Source organism: Dermochelys coriacea, chromosome 23 (assembly GCF_009764565.3).
Source record: "Dermochelys coriacea isolate rDerCor1 chromosome 23, rDerCor1.pri.v4, whole genome shotgun sequence".
Classification (NCBI taxonomy): domain Eukaryota; kingdom Metazoa; phylum Chordata; order Testudines; family Dermochelyidae; genus Dermochelys; species Dermochelys coriacea.
The window spans coordinates 5,687,233-5,705,776 of NC_050090.1; the positions used below are offsets into that span (position 1 = coordinate 5,687,233).

The window sequence follows — 18,544 nt, forward strand, 5'->3', positions numbered from 1 at the left end:
TGGGGGCTCCTGGAGGGACCACCCACCTCCCCAGCTCTCACAACGTTAAATCCTACCCTCAGCCCTCCCGAACTCTGCTGGGACCCGTCCGCTCTTTATTTAGTAGTGGCACAGGCCCAGCTAAAGCTGTTCCCAGGGTCTCCTGGATCCCCAGATGTCGGAAGGGACAGGGCAGCCCAGACCGAAGATGTAGGATCTCGCCCTGGGGTGAGCCCTTTAAATCAAAGCCCTGTGGGGTCCGGGGGGAACAGAAGATGTTCTTTATGGTGGGGAATGTTAAATCCAAATAGTGTTAATGAACACAACACCCATCACCAGGGAAAGGCAAACAGGACTCAACAACTGGAGGGAAAAGCAGAGAGGTGCCAGTTCAACGTCTGCCTATGCCCGCAGCAGTGCAGCCCTGATGCTCCCAGAGCCCTCCCATGTGTTTGTGCACAGCCTGCCCTGCTGCTCTGAGCTAGCACTGGGGGCAGGGGCGGCTGACTAGTAAGATTGACATGGGATGGAGTCTAGCAAACAAGCCAGGCTGCCTGTATAATGTCATGTTACCCTGTATTATACTGTTCAGCTACTAGGTGACACTCTGTAAAATACCTTATTTAAATGAACCTCAGCTGTATCCGGCAGAGCATTAATGGTTCTTGTGATGAACGCATCTTCAGTGCTCAATGTGTGCCAGGGCTTGCCAGGGCTGAGCCCCAGCACTTCTGGGCTTGGCAGGTCAGAGCCCCGGCACCTCTAGGGTTGCTGCATCAGTTATGAATTTTAAAAAATTGCTTGAGCCCGGGCACTTCTTTCATTACAAATTAAGCACTGCCAATCTGGTGTGTGTAAGCAAGCTCTGTAGCCAGTCCATATCTGGTACAGGAACATGATATGGTGTCAGGAGTAAACTAAAAAGAGAAACAAGAGGAACACAGGTTGCAGAAGGAAGGAACACAACAAAGTTTGCAGGACCTCATCAACATACCCCTCTCTGATGCCCCAGAGAACGTCATCTTTCACAACCCTTCACAAAAGGACAGACTGGAAACAATGTTTTGTACAATTTCGCATTGCAAACAAGCTGCAAAGGAACTGGCGATATACAGTTGGCAGTTTAATTTATGCTATGGAGAAGCAGGTAGAGCATATCTTTACCTCCTCTGACTTTACTGAAGACCGTCACAAAGACGACTATGAAAGGGTTGTGGTTAGGACTGATGCAAACTTTATAATTAAGGGAAATGTGGTTTATGAAAGAGCATGTTTTCAGCAGAGAATTCAAGAACCAGGGGAAAATGTTGAAAGTTGTATAAGATCTCTGCATCCCTTGGCTGAAAACTGATTTTCGGACTGTAAAACATGAAAATATCAGAAACAGGATGATTATTGGGTTAAAAGATAAAAATCTTTCACAGAGACAAGCCAGGTGAGGTAGAAAACATATTCCCTCACCTACCTTGTCACTCTAATATCCTGGGACCAACACAGCTACAATAACACTGCAAAAAACCTTTCACAGCAGCTACAACCAAAGAGGGATTAAACTCTACCTACAGCTATACAACTAGCAAGAGTCAGAATTAGTCAAACAACAGGCAAAAGTAAATTGAAAAACCTGCAAGTAGCTTAAAAGCTACAAAAAGACACTTAAGTGTTAAAAGTCTTTCTCCTAAAACCCCTGAGGTAAGGAGAGAGAATTCCCAGGCTAAGAGGGACAAATGCCAGTCTCCATGTACAAGGTGTGGAAAAGTCATATCCCAAGGGATGATGCGTGTCCAGCCAGAGGCGCATGCTGTAATAAATGCATGAAATACAGACATTTTGCAGCTGTTTGTTTCACTGAAACAGTCAGGGAGTTGACTCATATGGCAGACAATCAAGACCCATTGTTTCTGGGATCTATCACTTGTGATGACACGGCGCCTGCCTGGAGAGTGACACTGAATATTCAAAGCAAGACAATTGACTTTAAAATTGACTCAAGAGCTGATGTCACAGTCATCTCAGAAGGGATTTACTATCACCGTCAACCCCGCCCAGAGCTCTGACACAGCTGTGACCCTCCTTGAAGGGATTCTGAACTGCATGGGCCAGTTCATCACTGAACCAGTTTACAAAGACAAAAGCTTTGCATTCAGTTTCTATGTGATCAAAGACCAACAACCTTCTCAGCTGCAGAGTGGCAGCCATCATGGCTCTAGTGAGAAAGACAGAAGAACTTGAGGATCTGATGTTATTGGGCTTTTGAAAGGTGATCTAGTCCAAATCAACTTAAGAGGCAATACTGAACCACTGGACAACCACCTCTACAAGAGAGAGAACTGGGAAGGGACTAGCTGCAGATTTTTGTGAATTCAGAGGACGTCATTGCCAGGTCATTGTGGACTATTTTTCCAGCTATATAGAAATAATGTACTTGAAAGATATAACATGTTGCAGTGTTATTGAGAAACTAAAGTGTACATTTGCTCAGTCGGTATCCAGAACAACTTGTGATGGACAATGGCCCACAATTCACTGCAGCACAATTTAAGTCAGTCTGAATGAAATATGATATTGATCACATCACTGGCAACCCACATTACCCATAAGTGAATGGAGAGGCTGAGAGAGCCATTCAGACAGCCAAGAACATCTGACAGCAGCAAGATCCATTCCTTCCTCCTCTGAGTTACAGATCAACACCAACAGCAGCTCCTGCATCTAGTCCAACACCCACTCCGGATGAAAAGACAACTCAGAACTACTGTTCCAAGAACCTGTCTCCAAAGTGGCTAGACAGGAGAGCACAGCCAAATCAGACAAACAGGCTAAAAGAACTTATGAACAATTTTACAACAGACATCACTCAGAGAACTGCCTGGTTTAGAACCTGGTGCCCAGAGGCGACATGTAACTGCTGATTGGGGGTGGCGCCATTTAAAGGTTCAGCCACTCTCAGAACAGCTCAAGTCAACCCGCCCCACAGGCTGCCCCCCCTTACCCTCAGCCTCATCTCCCAGAAAGCAGTGGCCCCTCCCTACAGCACCCAGCTGTTGCTCCTGGTTCTCCCTGCTGGGCACAGCTCGCCCGGCCTCCCAGGTCACTGGACTGCTCCGGCTCTGCCAGCTGCCATGCAGCGAGGGGGCATCATGTGACCAAGTGGGGCCGGCTCTGAGTTAACAAGAAACCCATGTGCAGGAGTGGGGCAGCCCTCACCCCACCCCAAACCCCTGGAAGCTGGGTGGTTTCCAGTCATGACTTCCAAGACCCACTATTTGGGAGCTCCTGCACATTTACCACCCCTTGGTCCTGGTTAAATCCGCCCCCAGGTCCCTGTGCATGGCCCGAACAAACACCAGTGTAGGAATTTGCCCCCCATGCCTGGCCCCCTTGGCCTCACTAGAGGGTCGCTGTGGGTCAGCATCAGTGTGAGTCGGGCCCGCAACGCGGGAGGACAAAGTACACACCACCCCTTCGCTCTTTGAATCTTTCCTCATTGCTCTCTCTCTGCCGCCCCTGTCCTGGCACTGCTCTGCCCTGAGCGTTTCCCCTTGGCTGAGACAGGCGGGTGCTAATGTCAGTGCGCCCAGAGCTGGCTGTGAGATCCCAGGGGCAGTCTCACCCCACCTTACTGCTCTCTCTGGCCAAGAAGTTACCAGGCCAGCCCCTCAGCTGGTGGAAATCTGCATCTCTATTGCCTTCAGTGGTGCTATGCCCATGAGACTCTGGCCCCAGCTGTGCCTGTACGACTGGGGGTGAGTTAGCAATACCCCCTGCAGGGCAGACATCTCTGTCACAGTGAGTGCTCATCCCACTGGGTGAGCATGACCATCACAACATCTCCTCCCCACATCGTCTCTTGCAGGAGTCCAGCGAACTCCGGGTGCTCTCCATTACCCTCTTTAAACACCTGCTGAAGCTTGTGAGGGGGCCCAACAAGAGGCAGATGAAGGAGCACGTCCTCCGGAGCCTGGTCCCGCAGCTTCTTCTCCTGCACGATGAGCGTCCCAATGTGTCCCAGGTGAGGCCACGAGCTGGAGCCTGCAGCTGAGATCGTTACAGAGTGACCAGTAATGTGTTGGGGGGGGCAACGTGCGACACCCCCCTTTAAAGGGTCTGGCCAGCAGAGGGCAGGTGCTCAGTGCTGGGACAATCAGGTGCTCAAAATCACATGAACGCTGAGTCCAGTAGCACCATGACCATGGCGCCCCACCCAACTGCTGAGTCTTCCCTGCCACCTCTGAGCCCAACACTCCCCCCCCCTGCAGCCAGGCTGAGAGATTGGGTGGGCGGAGGGGCCAGCTCACCACTCCTATAGCCACAGGCCTCTGCACATTCCCCTGGCTGTGCTGGTGGGAAGAGCACAACCCTGGCCATGGCCTCTACCAGGAGCAGAGCTACCCAGCCTCCGGATGGTGCCCAAGACCCAATGTGCCCTTGGCCAAGCAGCCCGGACAGCTCTTACTGGCCACGACATGCCCAAGCCCCCCCTCCGCCCCGCCCCAGGTGTCTGTGCACAGGCTCGCTCTCACGGCCCCCATCGCTTGGGAGCCAAATGCCCCCAGCAGTAATGGATCCACCCTCCTACCCCGCATGAGGTGGGGAGCTAAGGCACAGCGTAAGGCCTAGCGCCTCAGAAGTATTGAACGCCCATGGGCATTAGGAACCTAAATCCCTTTGTAGCCCCTGGGCCTAAGCCACTTGCCTGAGTTCCTGCAGGAAGAGCTGGGAATTGAGTCAGGTCTCCAGCCATTGCCTTAGCCACACCACTGCCCTTCCGCGAGCAGCCGCGGGCCGGGAGCCGTTCAGCGCGCACGGCCTCCGGTAACTAGGCTAGTGGCTTCCAGCCGGGCCGTCCCTAGCCATTTGGGTGCCCTATCCAGCCCCCCTCCCGCGGTGGGGCTGTGTGGGGCCCCAGGCCTCCCCCTCCCTGCCACCAGGGTCTGGGAGGCAGGAGCTGTGGGGGGGGCCACGTTTGGGGGGCCCACAGGCCCAGAGTGGCCTGGGGGATTAGCGGAGGGCTGGGAGCAGCCCGCTCTGCTTCCCTTGCCCCGGCTCCAGCCATGTCGCTCGAGGGAGGGGGTTTGGGGAAAGGGATCCCCCCGCACACACACTCACTGACAGCAGCGGGAAGCGGAGCAGCCTGGCCCCAGCCCGCTCTACTCTGCCAGCTCCCCGCCGCGGCGCTCCGCTTCCCTCCGCCGGTGAGTGCGGGGAGCAATCCTTTCGGAGTAGAGCGGGCTGGGACCGGGTTGCTCCACTTCCTGCCACTGCCGGTGAGTGTGGGGTCGCTGGGGGAAGAGGCTTGCGGAGAAGAGGTGGAATGGGGGCGGGCCGGGGACGGAGCAGGGGGGAAGGGGAAGAGGCAGGGTGGAGGGAGTTGTCTGGGCCGCCCCCCCACCCCCCCCAGGGACGGCTCTGCCCTTTGTAGTGGGCGCAGCCCGCGGGGGCCCTGGCCGAGGGATAGGGCTGGTCGCCGGGGCTGCAGCCGCCTAGGGGCACCATGAAATTTGGGGCAATTTGGTGCCCCAAATTTCATGGTGCCCTACGCAGCCGTGTATGCCGAGGGACGGCCCTGGCTTCCAGCTCCCGTAACCGTGGCTGGCTCGCCCCGGCCCCTCTTGTTTTGCAGGTGTGTTGGGACACCCTCAGCAGTGCTGTGGAATTCCTAAGGTGGTGCCAGCTCGGTGTCCTCGGCCGGCAAAAGGAGCTTTGGCGAGGCTGTGACTGCCTGGTGAGAGAGCCCTCCATTGCCCAGCTCTGTGCCCACACCGAGCCCCGGCCCCGGGACCACACCTTGCCCGGGGTGTAGTCCCTCTGCGTGATCCTCCCCCGGCACAGGAAGGAGGGGTGAAAGCAGGACACTCCACAGACCTGGAACCTGGCCTGCAGGATGGAAAGGCCTTTAATAACCTTGTGCTCCCTTGTTCTGGCTCCTAGGTGGCATGCTACAAGGGGAGGGCAGAAACCTTCCTCTGCCAGACCATGGCCTTTCTGGAAAACCCACAGGCTCCAATTAGAGAAGCGGCCATCAGGTTTCTAGGTAACCACAGAGCAGAGGGGTCCCTTTAGCAGGGGGGCTGGATCCAGTCCCAGGCTCTCAGTCCCTGGCAGCAGCGAGAAGTAACCCCTGGGCTGCTGATTGCCGAATGAAGGCTCAGGGGTGTCAGAAACCCGCAGGAGCAAGCTCACCCCAAACTGCTCTGATCAGCAGATGGGCCCCCTCTAGCCCCACTGCTCCCCATGCCGTCCCCACCCCTCCTCCCCCCACCCCACCATGGGCTCTTGGTAGTGGAAGCTCAAGGCGCTATGCTCTCCTTTGGCAACCAGCCCCACAGCCATCCCTGGGGACTTGTCCTTTCCCCTGGGGACTCAGGAGCGCGTCCTGGTCAGCGAGGGGCAGGGGAAAGCCCCGCTGCTTGGAGGGTGACAGACGCTTTGACACTCTCGCTGGGGATGCAGGGATGTGACGAGCTGTTTGTGTATGTAGGGCTCACTGCCCAGCAGCTGGACCAGAGGAGCCAGGACAAGTGGGATGCCATCTGCAAAGGTGAGTGGTACCCACTTTGAGCACTGAGCGCTAGGGGGACGAATGGCCCAGGGCTGCGGGCTGGATTCAATCTCCGATGCCAGCAATGTGATCCTGGGAGGGACCCAAAAGGGTTGCAAAATGTAGATTCCCAAACCCCTGATCAGCTTCCCCCTCACCCTGTCTGCTAGTTGGCATGTGCCCAGGCTCTTAGCCCTGACCTCAGAGTTGCGGCCTGGGCCTTAGCTGCCTGGCTTTCGCAGACGATGCCCCCCTCAACACAGCAAAGGTGGGGTCCTGCCTCCCCCCCTTGCACTCACTAGCCCAGTGTTTGGGGCAGTCACCTCCATGTGGAGTGCCTGGGGTCAAGCCACTGCTCCAAATGAGACTGAGGTGACGTCCGGTCATCTACCTCCCTGCTGCGTGCCCGGACCCCTGGGCCAGTGCAGGGCAGAGCAGCATCTCCTCCACATTTGTTGGGGAAAAGAGGGAGGGGGGGTGACATAGCTCAGGCTCCTCACTCCCAGAGCAGGTTCACAGCTGGGCCCCAACCTGAGCTAGAGAATGGCTGAGCTCCCTCCTCGGCATTTCCTGGAGGGCAGCAGGGCACCCGAAGTTAGGCGTAGCCTAACAATGTCCAAGCCCCTTTGTGAATCTCCCCCTCTCTGGGCTTAAGTGGCCATCCGTGCACTGGGGGGAAGGGGGAGGGTAAATACAGGCAGGGATGAGGCAGATCAGATACTGCAGGGACGGGGCAGTCCTAGAAATAGTGAGTGAATGGGGTTCATTGTGACTTCTTGCCTGTGTCTGGGGGCTCCCCCAGCTGTGGAGGGCGGCGGGGATGTTTAGTGAGGGTTGGTGGTTGTTCCCGCTAGTCCCCTGCCTCCCGCCTCCCAGCCTGCTGCCTCCTTGTCGCGGGCCGAGAGGTACAGCGCTGGCTTGGTCTGCCAGGGCTTTCCAGAGCACCGTGGCTCTGACCTCCATTTCCTTCCTTTCAATCTTAGTCCTCAAAGGCTTGCAGCAGGACAGCAAGTCCTCCGTCAGATGCCTGGCTTCACAGACCATCCTCATCCTCAATGCTTTCAAGAAACACCGTCCAGCCCGCTCCAGCCTACGGACATTCTTGTACAGCATGAGACTGATGTGCACTAGGGAGAACCCAGTCATTGGAGCTGCCCAGCTGCCCTAGTAAAAGCCTCCCTTCTTTGGGGGTTTGGTGCACCAGAGCCCACCTGGAGCGGGGTGGAACACATCATGCCCAACCATGGCTTCTTCCCCATTGGCCGCCTGCCCTGCCCAGCCATGTGAGTAGTTAACCGCTCGATAGCTTTTATCACCATGTACTTTTTGACAGGTTTCCATGCCCCGTGTAGCGTTTACGTCCCGCCCTCCGTCCCTGTTTCCGGTCGTGTACATTTTTGGCACCATCGGCCCTTTTGAACATTTATTTTGTATTATTTTTCTGTGTTTGGCTGGGGGAAGGTTGCGTGCTTGTGCTACAGTCAGGCAGGCAGAGCAGCAGAAGGTCCATTTGCCTGGCCCTTGATCAGGGCGGGGCAGCAATCAAGTAGGGGGGCTCTGGCCTATAGTTCGGCAGAGCCGTCGCAGTCTAGGGGAGGTTAGCTCTCTGGTGGGAGAGTCAGCACAACCATCTGGTGTCCTGATTCAGGCAGGTGCCAGACCAATGCAAGCCTCCTGACAACCAGGTGGGGAGGCTGCCACTCCTGACGGTGGGGTGGCGGTGGTAGGGGAACCCAGGCCCTCTCGCTCCACTGCGTCCCAGCCCAGGGTCCTAAACAGCGGCAGAGTGGTCCGCCACTGGGTCAGCAGGGAAAATCTGACCGCAACACGCTGGCCGGCTTGTAGTCAATAGCACAGCTGAACCCGATTTGGCTGCCTTGGGCTCCTTGCTACATGCCCAGTCCGTATGTACATGGGTTCAGGGGTGGCTGGTTTGTAGAAATTTTGGTGGTGCCCAGAACCTGCCCCTACTCCACCCCCCCCCCCACCTGCCCAAGGCTCCGGGAGGGAGTTTGGGTGGGGAAGGATGTCTGGGGTCAGGGGATTAGGGTGCAGGCTGCAGGCTCTGGGAGGGAGTTTGGGGATGGGAGGGGGTGCAGGGATGAGGGCTGTGGGGTTTGGGGTGTGGGAGGGGCTCCGGGTGAGAGTAGGAGTGTCGTGGATGAGGGCTCTTTCTGGGGCTGGGAGGTTTGGGGGGTTAGAGAGGTTCAGGGCTGGGGCAGAGGGTTGGAGTACAGGGGGATGAGGGCTCTGTCTAGCGCTGGAGATGAGGGGTTTGTGGTGTTGGAAGGGGCTCAGGGAGAGGGTTAGGGTGCGGGGGAATGACGGCTCTGGCTGGGACTGGAGATGAGGGGTTTGTGGTGGGAGGGGGCTCAGGGCTCGGGCAGAGGTTTGGGGGATGAGGGCTCTAGCTGGGACTGAAGATGATGGGTTTGTGGGGTTGGAGGGGGCTCAGGGCAGGGGCAGAGGGTTGGGGTGTGGGGGGATGAGGGCTCTGGCTGGGACTGGGGATAAGGTGTTTGGGGTGTTGGAGGGGCTCAGGGCTACAGTAGAGGGTTGAAGGTGCGGTGGGGGGGTGAAAGCTCTGGCTGGGAGTGTGGGCTCTGAGGTGGGGCAGGGCTGGGGGTGAGTTTGGGGTGCAGGCAGGCTGCTCCGGGACAGGGGCCAGAGAGGAGGACTCCCCCAGCCCTTTCCCTGATGGCAGCAGTGAGCTCTGGGGGAGGAGCCCCCCTTTCTTGCCCCCCCCAGCAGCACACTCACCCCCACCACTGTCACTGCATGTGCTCCTAGAGCCCCTCTCAGGTCCAGGAATCTCCCTCGCCTCCCCCATGGGGGGTGCTGCGTGCGCCTCTTCCCCTGCTGTGGCTCTGACTGTAGCCTCACTGGGGGTGAGGGATGGGGCTGCCTCCTTGCCCAGGATGGGGCAGGAGCGATGACTGTGGGCAGGGGTCCCCCTGTGCTGGTGGAGGGTCCCGCCAGAAAAGGGAAGGGTCTGAGGTGGAAGGGCAGGCTCAGTCAATCTGCCCTGGCAGTCGAGATGGGGGGCAGTAGGACTGCAGGGAGGTAGCATGGAGCTGCACGGAAGAGGCAGGGGCAGGGATGCTCTGCTCCAGGGCCCTGGGAGGTGCACGGGGGGCCAGGGGCAGCAAGAGGGGACTGGGAGACACTCGGGGGAGGCACAGGGGGCGGCAGGTGGAGCCGGGGGGGGACACCCAGCCCCAAATATTGGTGAAGCTGGGCCCCTGGGCTCTGAATATTGCTGGTGCCAAGGCACCATGTGGAGATATAACTCGCCACCTATGCGATGGGTTCCAGGGTTGTTGTTCGCTTCGCTGGGGTAGACGGCGAGTGGCAGCCCCACCAGCTCCCTGGCGTCCTCAGCGTCTGGCAGCCCCTCTGGGTCTCTCTCAGGATAGCGCTCTCCCTTAGGTCTGTGCTTCCACAGCAGGGAAGAGACGTGCTGCTCACCTGGCAGCTCTCTCCCATGTGAGCTGGAGGGCCGGCCTTTTATAGTGCCGCTTCCTGCCCCACCCCTCTGCTGCCAGGGGTGTCCTGGTTCTGGCCCCCAGGGGGCATTCGCGGCTCCCTCCCAGGCTGTCAGGGCAGGAGACCTCGCCCCCTCGCGACACAGGCCTTAAAGGAAAGGAGTTTTAAGAAAAGAAAGATTGCTTAGCCTTAGAAGAAAAAAGGAAAGAAAGGTTATTTTAAATAGAAGGAAGAGAGGAAACTATAGAAAGCAACAAGAGAGAGGAGTGTGTATATAGATTATTATAGATTAGTAAGAATGTGGCAAAGGGTTATTTTTGTTGGGACTAAAAAAGAATAAGAGTAAAAAAATTGAAATAAATTTTAAAAAGCAAAGGCTAATTAAAGAAAAGAGGAAACTCTAAAGGAAGGTTGAGAAGGTCGGGTGAAAGAAATCACATGGCCGAAAAATGAGCTAGAGATCCTGTGTCAGTGACACAGGACTGTGTAAAGTACAGAAAACAAAAAGAGAGAGAAAGATCCTTTTTTGTTAGTAAGCGGAACACAGAGCTGTGCAAAAGAGAGAAAGATCCTTTTTTTGGTTATTGAGAGAAGGACAGTATAGAAAACAGCAAGAGATCCTCTTTGGTTAGTGAGACAAGGAAAGTATAAAGAAAAGGAGTCCTTGTGGCACCTTAGAGACTAACACATTTATTTGAGCATAAGCTTTCGTGAGCATCCGATGAAGTGAGCTGTAGCTCCCAAAAGCTTATGCTCAAATAAATATGTTAGTCTCTAAGGTGCCACAAGTCCTCCTGTTCTTTTTGCAAATACAGACTAACACAGCTGCTACTCTGAAACCTGTCATTATGCAAGGAAAGTATAGCTAGCTGCAGGGGGGGGCGGAGGGGGGGGAAGAGAACTTACCCTTGCGGCTGCCCCCGGGAAAAGAGGGAGCTCCCAAGGTTCACAGCCCCCAGCATGGTTATCTCTGCCTCTTGGGCGGACCAATCAGAAACTGTTCTACAGCTGTATCATAGAATGCATTTTCCTGAACCAATCCTATCAACCCAAGATTTTTAAACAAGAGCCATCTCCCTCCCCTCCCCTCCCCACCCACCCCCTTTAACTGCCTTATTCTTATCTAAAAAAACAGGCCCCAAGCATCTTTCCCACTAGATAGATAGACAGATAGACAGAGAACCCCATTGGCTTTAAAAGTAGCAGCCGTGTTAGTCTGTATTCGCAAAAAGAAAAGGAGGACTTGTGGCACCTTAGAGACTAACAAATTTATTTGAGCATAAGCTTTCATGAGCTACAGCTCACTTCATCGGATGCATATTTGTTTTTCCACCGAATGCATCCGATGAAGTGAGCTGTAGCTCACGAAAGCTTATGCTCAAATGAATTTGTTTGTCTCTAAGGTGCCACAAGTACTCCTTTTCTTCAGACGTTCTTGTTAACTGCTGGAAATGGCCCACCTTGATTATCACCACAAAAAGTTTTCCTCCTTTCCCCCCCTCCTTCCTGCTGGTAATAGCTCATCTTAAGTGATCACTCGCCTTACAGTGTGTATGATAAACCCATTGTTTCATGTCCTCTGTGTGTGTATATAAATCTCCCCACTGTATTTTCCACCGAATGCATCCGACGAAGTGAGCTGTAGCTGACGAAAGCTTATGCTCAAATAAATTTGTTAGTCTCTAAGGTGCCACAAGTACTCTTCTTTTTTGCGAATACAGACTAACAGGGCTGCTACTCTGAAACTAGTCAGAGGGCTGTTTCTTGTGCCTATCAGCTACCAGTAGATATAACAACTTGTGACCACAGGCTATAAAATGTACTGTAGTAGGGCCCTCTCCCGGTAGAAACCAGCATTCAGAGGAGAAGTAAACAAAGAATGCTGGATGCTTCTACCCTAACAGTTGTGAAATTCGTGGGCTTGGACCATGAAAAAGTTCAAGGAGCTGAGTTTACAGAATCTAATTAAACTGTGAAATTTTAAAACAGGGAACTCTCTCTAAAAACCCCTAAAATCATTTCTGTTGTTCGTCTGTCAGCCCCAGTGGGAAAAGTCCCATAAAATTTAAAGGTTTCAGAGTAGCAGCCGTGTTAGTCTGTATTCACAAAAAGAAAAGGAGTACTTGTGGCACCTTAGAGACTAACAAATTTATTTGAGCATACGCTTTCGTGAGCTACAGCTCACTTCATCGGATGCATATTCATCAGATAAAATTTAAAAAGGATTAAAGCCAGTGGGGTTCTATGTCTATGCTAAAAACACTTAAGGGGTTTAATAAAGAGTGTGATCCTTTTTGTAGGTTTCTAAAAAATACAGCCAACAAAATTTTGTAGCCAGGATAAAAATTAGCATTCAATTCTATACCACAAATATATTTTTTCTCTTATTTTCTATCAGGTGTTTAAAAAACCTCTGGAAAGGTTTATTAAATTAATTAGGAATTTTCATAAGGGGCAGGAGCCACTGCATTGCTTGGTCACATCTTCAAGAAATCATACAAAAGCACTCGTAGGCAAATGTTTTAAAAACAAACTAACACTATATTTTTGTACTCTGGTCAATTGACTTGGGCAAAACTCTGAAAAGCAAACTAACACTTTTTAAAAAAAAAACCTTTAATCATGTCTTTTTATGTTTCCTTTTATTATTTTAAAACCCTTCCAAGTTTGTTTGCCTTTGGTTTACATTTAAAAAATCATTAGAAAAGAAATATGTGTGGGGGGGGAACGACAAATACCTTTTCTCCAGTTTAAACAAAAAAGCTAACTGGTTCACATAAAGAAAAGGAGTACTTGTAGCACCTTAGAGACTAAGCTTTCGTGAGCTTTCGTGAGCTACAGCTCACTTCATTGGATGCATTCAGTGGAAAATACACCTCCCCACTGTATTTTCCACTGAATGCATCCAATGAAGTGAGCTGTAGCTCATGAAAGCTTATGCTCAAATAAATTTGTTAGTCTCTAAGATGCCACAAGTACTCCTTTTCTTTTTGCGAATGCAGACTAACATGGCTGCTACTCTGGTTCACATAAGCTGCTTTTTCTTGTGTTTTTTATAAATCCATTATTTAAAAACGTGAGGTTTTTAACTGTACCCTGATTTTTAAAGCTTTCTTTACAATTTCAAGCTAACCAAACAAAAACAGCTTTATCTTTTTGCATTCTTTTATATGTTAAGTCCATTTAAACAGTTTAAAAAGAGCTTGTACCTGGGTCTCAGCATATGGACTGCAAACATTTAGAAACAAAGACAGTCTGATAATGCAACAAAAAATTCAGACTAAAATCTCTAAGTCAATAAAAACTTAATTTATCTTTCACAAATTACTTTTGTAAACTGCCTGTGGTTTTAACCCCAAGGTGTTTCTTTATTTTACACTGTTAATAAGTTCAAAGGGTGTCTTTTAAAAAGCAATCTGCTCTGGGTTCTTGTTTGTTTTAAATTCATACATGTTCTGGCCATCTTTACAGTGAAACAACTTTTGTCACAGAACATGCTAGCTAAACAGAGGAAGGGAGCTATTTTTAAATACTGCTTCAGGCAGATTTTATATAACAGGCCTAAAGCAAATTTCTTTGTCCTGGTTTACATTTCAAAAAAACATGAGAAAAGAAGAAGAACGTATGTGTGTGTATGTTGGGAACAGAACAAGCCCCTTATCTCTGTCAGAACTTTTTCACATAAGCTGGTTTTCTTGTGTGTTTTTTTAATAAACCTAAAGCTATGTTAGCACACCTTGCAGTTAATTAGAGTAACTACACAAAGCTTTTGTATTTTACTTATTTCTAATAAAATATTTAGTTATATTGTAAAACAGCTTCAAATAACAAGAAAGCATGTTTCTCTCCCTGCTTCACACGTGGCATTCCTAAAGCATGTTTGCTTGCTCTCGGATTACATTTAAAAGCACTTTAACAAGATTAATGTGTGATGGGAAAAAAGCGAACCTCTCTTACCATTTGGCTTGGTTTATTTTAAAAGCACATTCAAAAGATGGGAAAAACAGACACAAGTTTGCTTGATTTTGGTTTACATGTAAAAAGAATCATGTGCGGTAAGAAAAAGCAAATGCCTTACCTCTTGTTTAAAAAAAAAAAAAGAAATAGTTACCTGGTTCACATAAGCTGCTTTTTCTTGTTTTTTGTCTAAATCCATACTTTAAAAACATGAGGGTTTTAACTGTACCCTGATTTTAAAGCTTTTTTTACAATTTAAATGTAAAGCTGTTTTGGTTTGGGTCTCTTTTTGTATTCTTTTATACAGTAATAAATTTGTTAGTCTCTAAGGTGCCACAAGTACTCCTTTTCTTTTTGCGAATACAGACTAACACGGCTGCTACTCTGAAACCAATTAATAAAAAGATTTTGTAAATGGTGATATGGCCATTCACATTTCTGTAACCCGGAGGCTTTGAAATCTACATGCTTGTTTCCTTTAATTAACTTTACGGCCCTGGCTTTTGCTTAATGGTAACTAGACATCTTTTGAAAACAAACTTGCTAATTCAAAAATGCCCCTGTCAAACTTATTACTAAAATGCTTTTTGTCTTCTTACAAACACAAAGTACAAACGAAAAAACCTTTTTGTTTTTATAAAGCATTATTTTTAATACAGCTTCTAGACCCAAAACAAACTCAGAAGCATGTATCTATGTCTCAGCCTGTGGGCTGCAAACATTTAAGAACAAAACCAGTCTGATAATGCAACAAAAATCTAAAATGTTTAAGCTTAATATAATTTTCATTATGTGTTAAAACTGTTACAGCATTTTTAAAAGGTGCATTTTTATTCCACTCCAAAACACATCCTTGTTTTTTTCCTGTAAACAGGAGGTTTAAAGTCATGGCACTGTTTCCTTAGGCCCTGTCTACACTGGCAAGTTTCTGCACAGTAATTCTTTCTGCGCTGCAAGTGGTGAGGTGTACACACGGCCAAGCCACTTAGTGCGCGGAAAAAGTGCAGTTGCAGTGCTTTAAAAAAAGCACTGCACAGTTTAAAAAACTTTCTCCACCGGGGCTACAGGGCTGCGGTGCCAGTGTAGACACCGAGGTCGATTACGGCACTGCGATTGGCCTCCAGGAGGTGTCCCACAATGCCTGCTCTCGCCTCTCTGGTCATCGGTTTGAACTCTACTGCCTTGCCCTCAGGTGACCATCCATCATCCCCACCCCGTAAACTCCTTTGCCATTTTGAAAGTCCCCTTCCTGTTTGCTTGGTGATGCGTGCAGTGGTCTCAGCACATCTTTCCAGGTGGCCAGGCCCGCTCCCCGCACCAGGCGATCCTCCTGCTTGGAGCTATGCTGAGCTGCTGGACCTCATCAGCATTTGGAGAGAGGAGGCTGTGCAGTCCCAGCTGCACTCCGGACGTAGAAATTATGATACCTACTGTGACGTTATTGACTTGAACTGGGACCATATAGAACATTGTTGCAACCAAGGTTCTGTAGTGGCACCAAATCTTGTATAAAGGGGGTCAAATAAGGTGTCTAAGGCATGGTTATGGTTTGCTGGTTATGATTATGCTGTCTATATGCTTGTATCATTTTTGTATTTTAAGTTATAAGTATTGGCTCTCTACTGTCTGTAGTTCAAACTTGTACTATGCTTCTGGGTGACACCCCAGACAAGTTGAAAAGGAGGACTTAGAATCATAGAATCATAGAATATCAGGGTTGGAAGGGACCCCAGAAGGTCATCTAGTCCAACCCCCTGCTCAAAGCAGGACCAAGTCCCAGTTAAATCATCCTAGCCAGGGCTTTGTCAAGCCTGACCTTCAAAACCTCTAAGGAAGGAGATTCTACCACCTCCCTTGGTAACGCATTCCAGTGTTTCACCACCCTCTTAGTGAAAAAGTTTTTCCTAATATCCAATCTAAACCTCCCCCATTGCAACTTGAGACCATTACTCCTCGTTCTGTCATCTGCTACCATTGAGAACAGTCTAGAGCCATCCTCTTTGAAACCCCCTTTCAGGTAGTTGAAAGCAGCTATCAAATCCCCCCTCATTCTTCTCTTCTGCAGACTAAACAATCCCAGCTCCCTCAGCCTCTCCTCGTAAGTCATGTGCTCTAGACCCCTAATCATTTTTGTTGCCCTTCGCTGTACTCTTTCCAATTTATCCACATCCTTCTTGTAGTGTGGGGCCCAAAACTGGACACAGTACTCCAGATGAGGCCTCACCAGTGTCGAATAGAGGGGAACGATCACGTCCCTCGATCTGCTCGCTATGCCCCTACTTATACATCCCAAAATGCCATTGGCCTTCTTGGCAACAAGGGCACACTGCTGACTCATATCCAGCTTCTCGTCCACTGTCACCCCTAGGTCCTTTTCCGCAGAACTGCTGCCGAGCCACTCGGTCCCTAGTCTGTAGCGGTGCATTGGATTCTTCCATCCTAAGTGCAGGACCCTGCACTTATCCTTATTGAACCTCATTAGATTTCTTTTGGCCCAATCTTCCAATTTGTCTAGGTCCTTCTGTATCCTATCCCTCCCCTCCAGCGTATCTACCACTCCTCCCAGTTTAGTATCATCCGCAAATTTGCTGAGAGTGCAATCCACACCATCCTCCAGATCATTTATGAAGATATTGAACAAAACGGGCCCCAGGACCGACCCCTGGGGCACTCCACTTGACACCGGCTGCCAACTAGACATGGAGCCATTGATCACTACCCGTTGAGCCCGACAATCTAGCCAGCTTTCTACCCACCTTATAGTGCATTCATCCAGCCCATACTTCCTTAACTTGCTGACAAGAATGCTGTGGGAGACCGTGTCAAAAGCTTTGCTAAAGTCAAGAAACAATACATCCACTGCTTTCCCTTCATCCACAGAACCAGTAATCTCATCATAAAAGGCGATTAGATTAGTCAGGCATGACCTTCCCTTGGTGAATCCATGCTGACTGTTCCTGATCACTTTCCTCTCCTCTAAGTGCTTCAGGATTGATTCTTTGAGGACCTGCTCCATGATTTTTCCAGGGACTGAGGTGAGGCTGACCGGCCTGTAGTTCCCAGGATCCTCCTTCTTCCCTTTTTTAAAGATGGGCACTACATTAGCCTTTTTCCAGTCATCCGGGACTTCCCCCGTTCGCCACGAGTTTTCAAAGATAATGGCCAAGGGCTCTGCAATCACAGCCGCCAATTCCCTCAGCACTCTCGGATGCAATTCGTCCGGCCCCATGGACTTGTGCACGTCCAGCTTTTCTAAATAGTCCCTAACCACCTCTATCTCTACAGAGGGCTGGCCATCTCTTCCCCATTTTGTGATGCCCAGCACAGCAGTCTGGGAGCTGACCTTGTTAGTGAAAACAGAGGCAAAAAAAGCATTGAGTACATTAGCTTTTTCCACATCCTCTGTCACTAGCTTGCCTCCCTCATTCAGTAAGGGGCCCACACTTTCCTTGGCTTTCTTCTTGTTGCCAACATACCTGAAGAAACCCTTCTTGTTACTCTTGACATCTCTTGCTAGCTGCAGCTCCAGGTGCGATTTGGCCCTCCTGATATCTTTCCTACATGCCCGAGCAATATTTTTATACTCTTCCCTGGTCATATGTCCAACCTTCCACTTCTTGTAAGCTTCTTTTTTATGTTTAAGATCCGCTAGGATTTCACCACTAAGCCAAGCTGGTCGCCTGCCATATTTACTATTCTTTCGACTCATCGGGATGGTTTGTCCCTGTAACCTCAACAGGGATTCCTTGAAATACAGCCAGCTCTCCTGGACTCCCTTCCCTTTCATGTTAGTCCCCCAGGGGATCCTGGCCATCTGTTCCCTGAGGGAGTCAAAGTCTGCTTTCCTGAAGTCCAGGGTCCGTATCCTGCTGCTTACCTTTCTTCCCTGCGTGGCACCTTAGAGACTAACAAATTTATTTGAGCATAAGCTTTCGTGAGCTACAGCTCATTTCATCGAATGCAATGCCTAGCTGCTTGATGGCTGATTAAGGACCATCAGCTACACAATTGACCCATTGAGAGAAGGCAGACACACCTTGCGACTCAGCAAGGTATGCAGGGACCTGCCTATGGACAGAACTCAGAGGTTTTTCCAGGCCACGTGATGGACAGCTTGTCTTTGGGACAAAGAAAGAAAGACCACATGGCCAGAGACTATAAAAAGCTGCTGCAGCTCCTCCATCTTGTCTTCAATCCTGCTTCATCTCTCTGGAGGGACTTTGCTACACTGAAGCTTTGAACCAAGAACTGAAAGACGCATCCCAGCTGTGAATGTTCTCCAGAGACTTGATTTGAACCTGCAGTTTATTCAATCACTGCTGCAAGCCTGAACCAAGAACTTTGCCATGACTACAGGTTTCAGAGTAGCAGCCGTGTTAGTCTGTATTTGCAAAAAGAAAAGGAGTACTTGTGGCACCTTAGAGACTAACAAATTTATTAGAGCATAAGCTTTCGTGAGCTACAGCTCACTTCATCGGATGCATCTCACAAAAGCTTATGCTCTAATAAATTTGTTAGTCTCTAAGGTGCCACAAGTACTCCTTTTCTTTTTGCCATGACTGTATGTCATTGATTCCATTT

General features: G+C 50.2%; 1 protein-coding gene across 1 annotated transcript in view; it reads left to right on the top strand.

Annotated features, from left to right (window-relative positions):
• The window catches only part of LOC122457314, a 38,525-nt gene that overhangs the window by 18,761 nt on the left and 1,220 nt on the right, over positions 1–18,544 (top strand). Inside the window, 5 exon segments of the mRNA XM_043501666.1 lie at positions 3,836–3,991; positions 5,603–5,704; positions 5,911–6,013; positions 6,461–6,520; positions 7,504–8,309. Of these exon segments, the coding sequence (XP_043357601.1) occupies positions 3,836–3,991; positions 5,603–5,704; positions 5,911–6,013; positions 6,461–6,520; positions 7,504–7,688 (606 nt within the window). The 3' untranslated portion in view covers positions 7,689–8,309.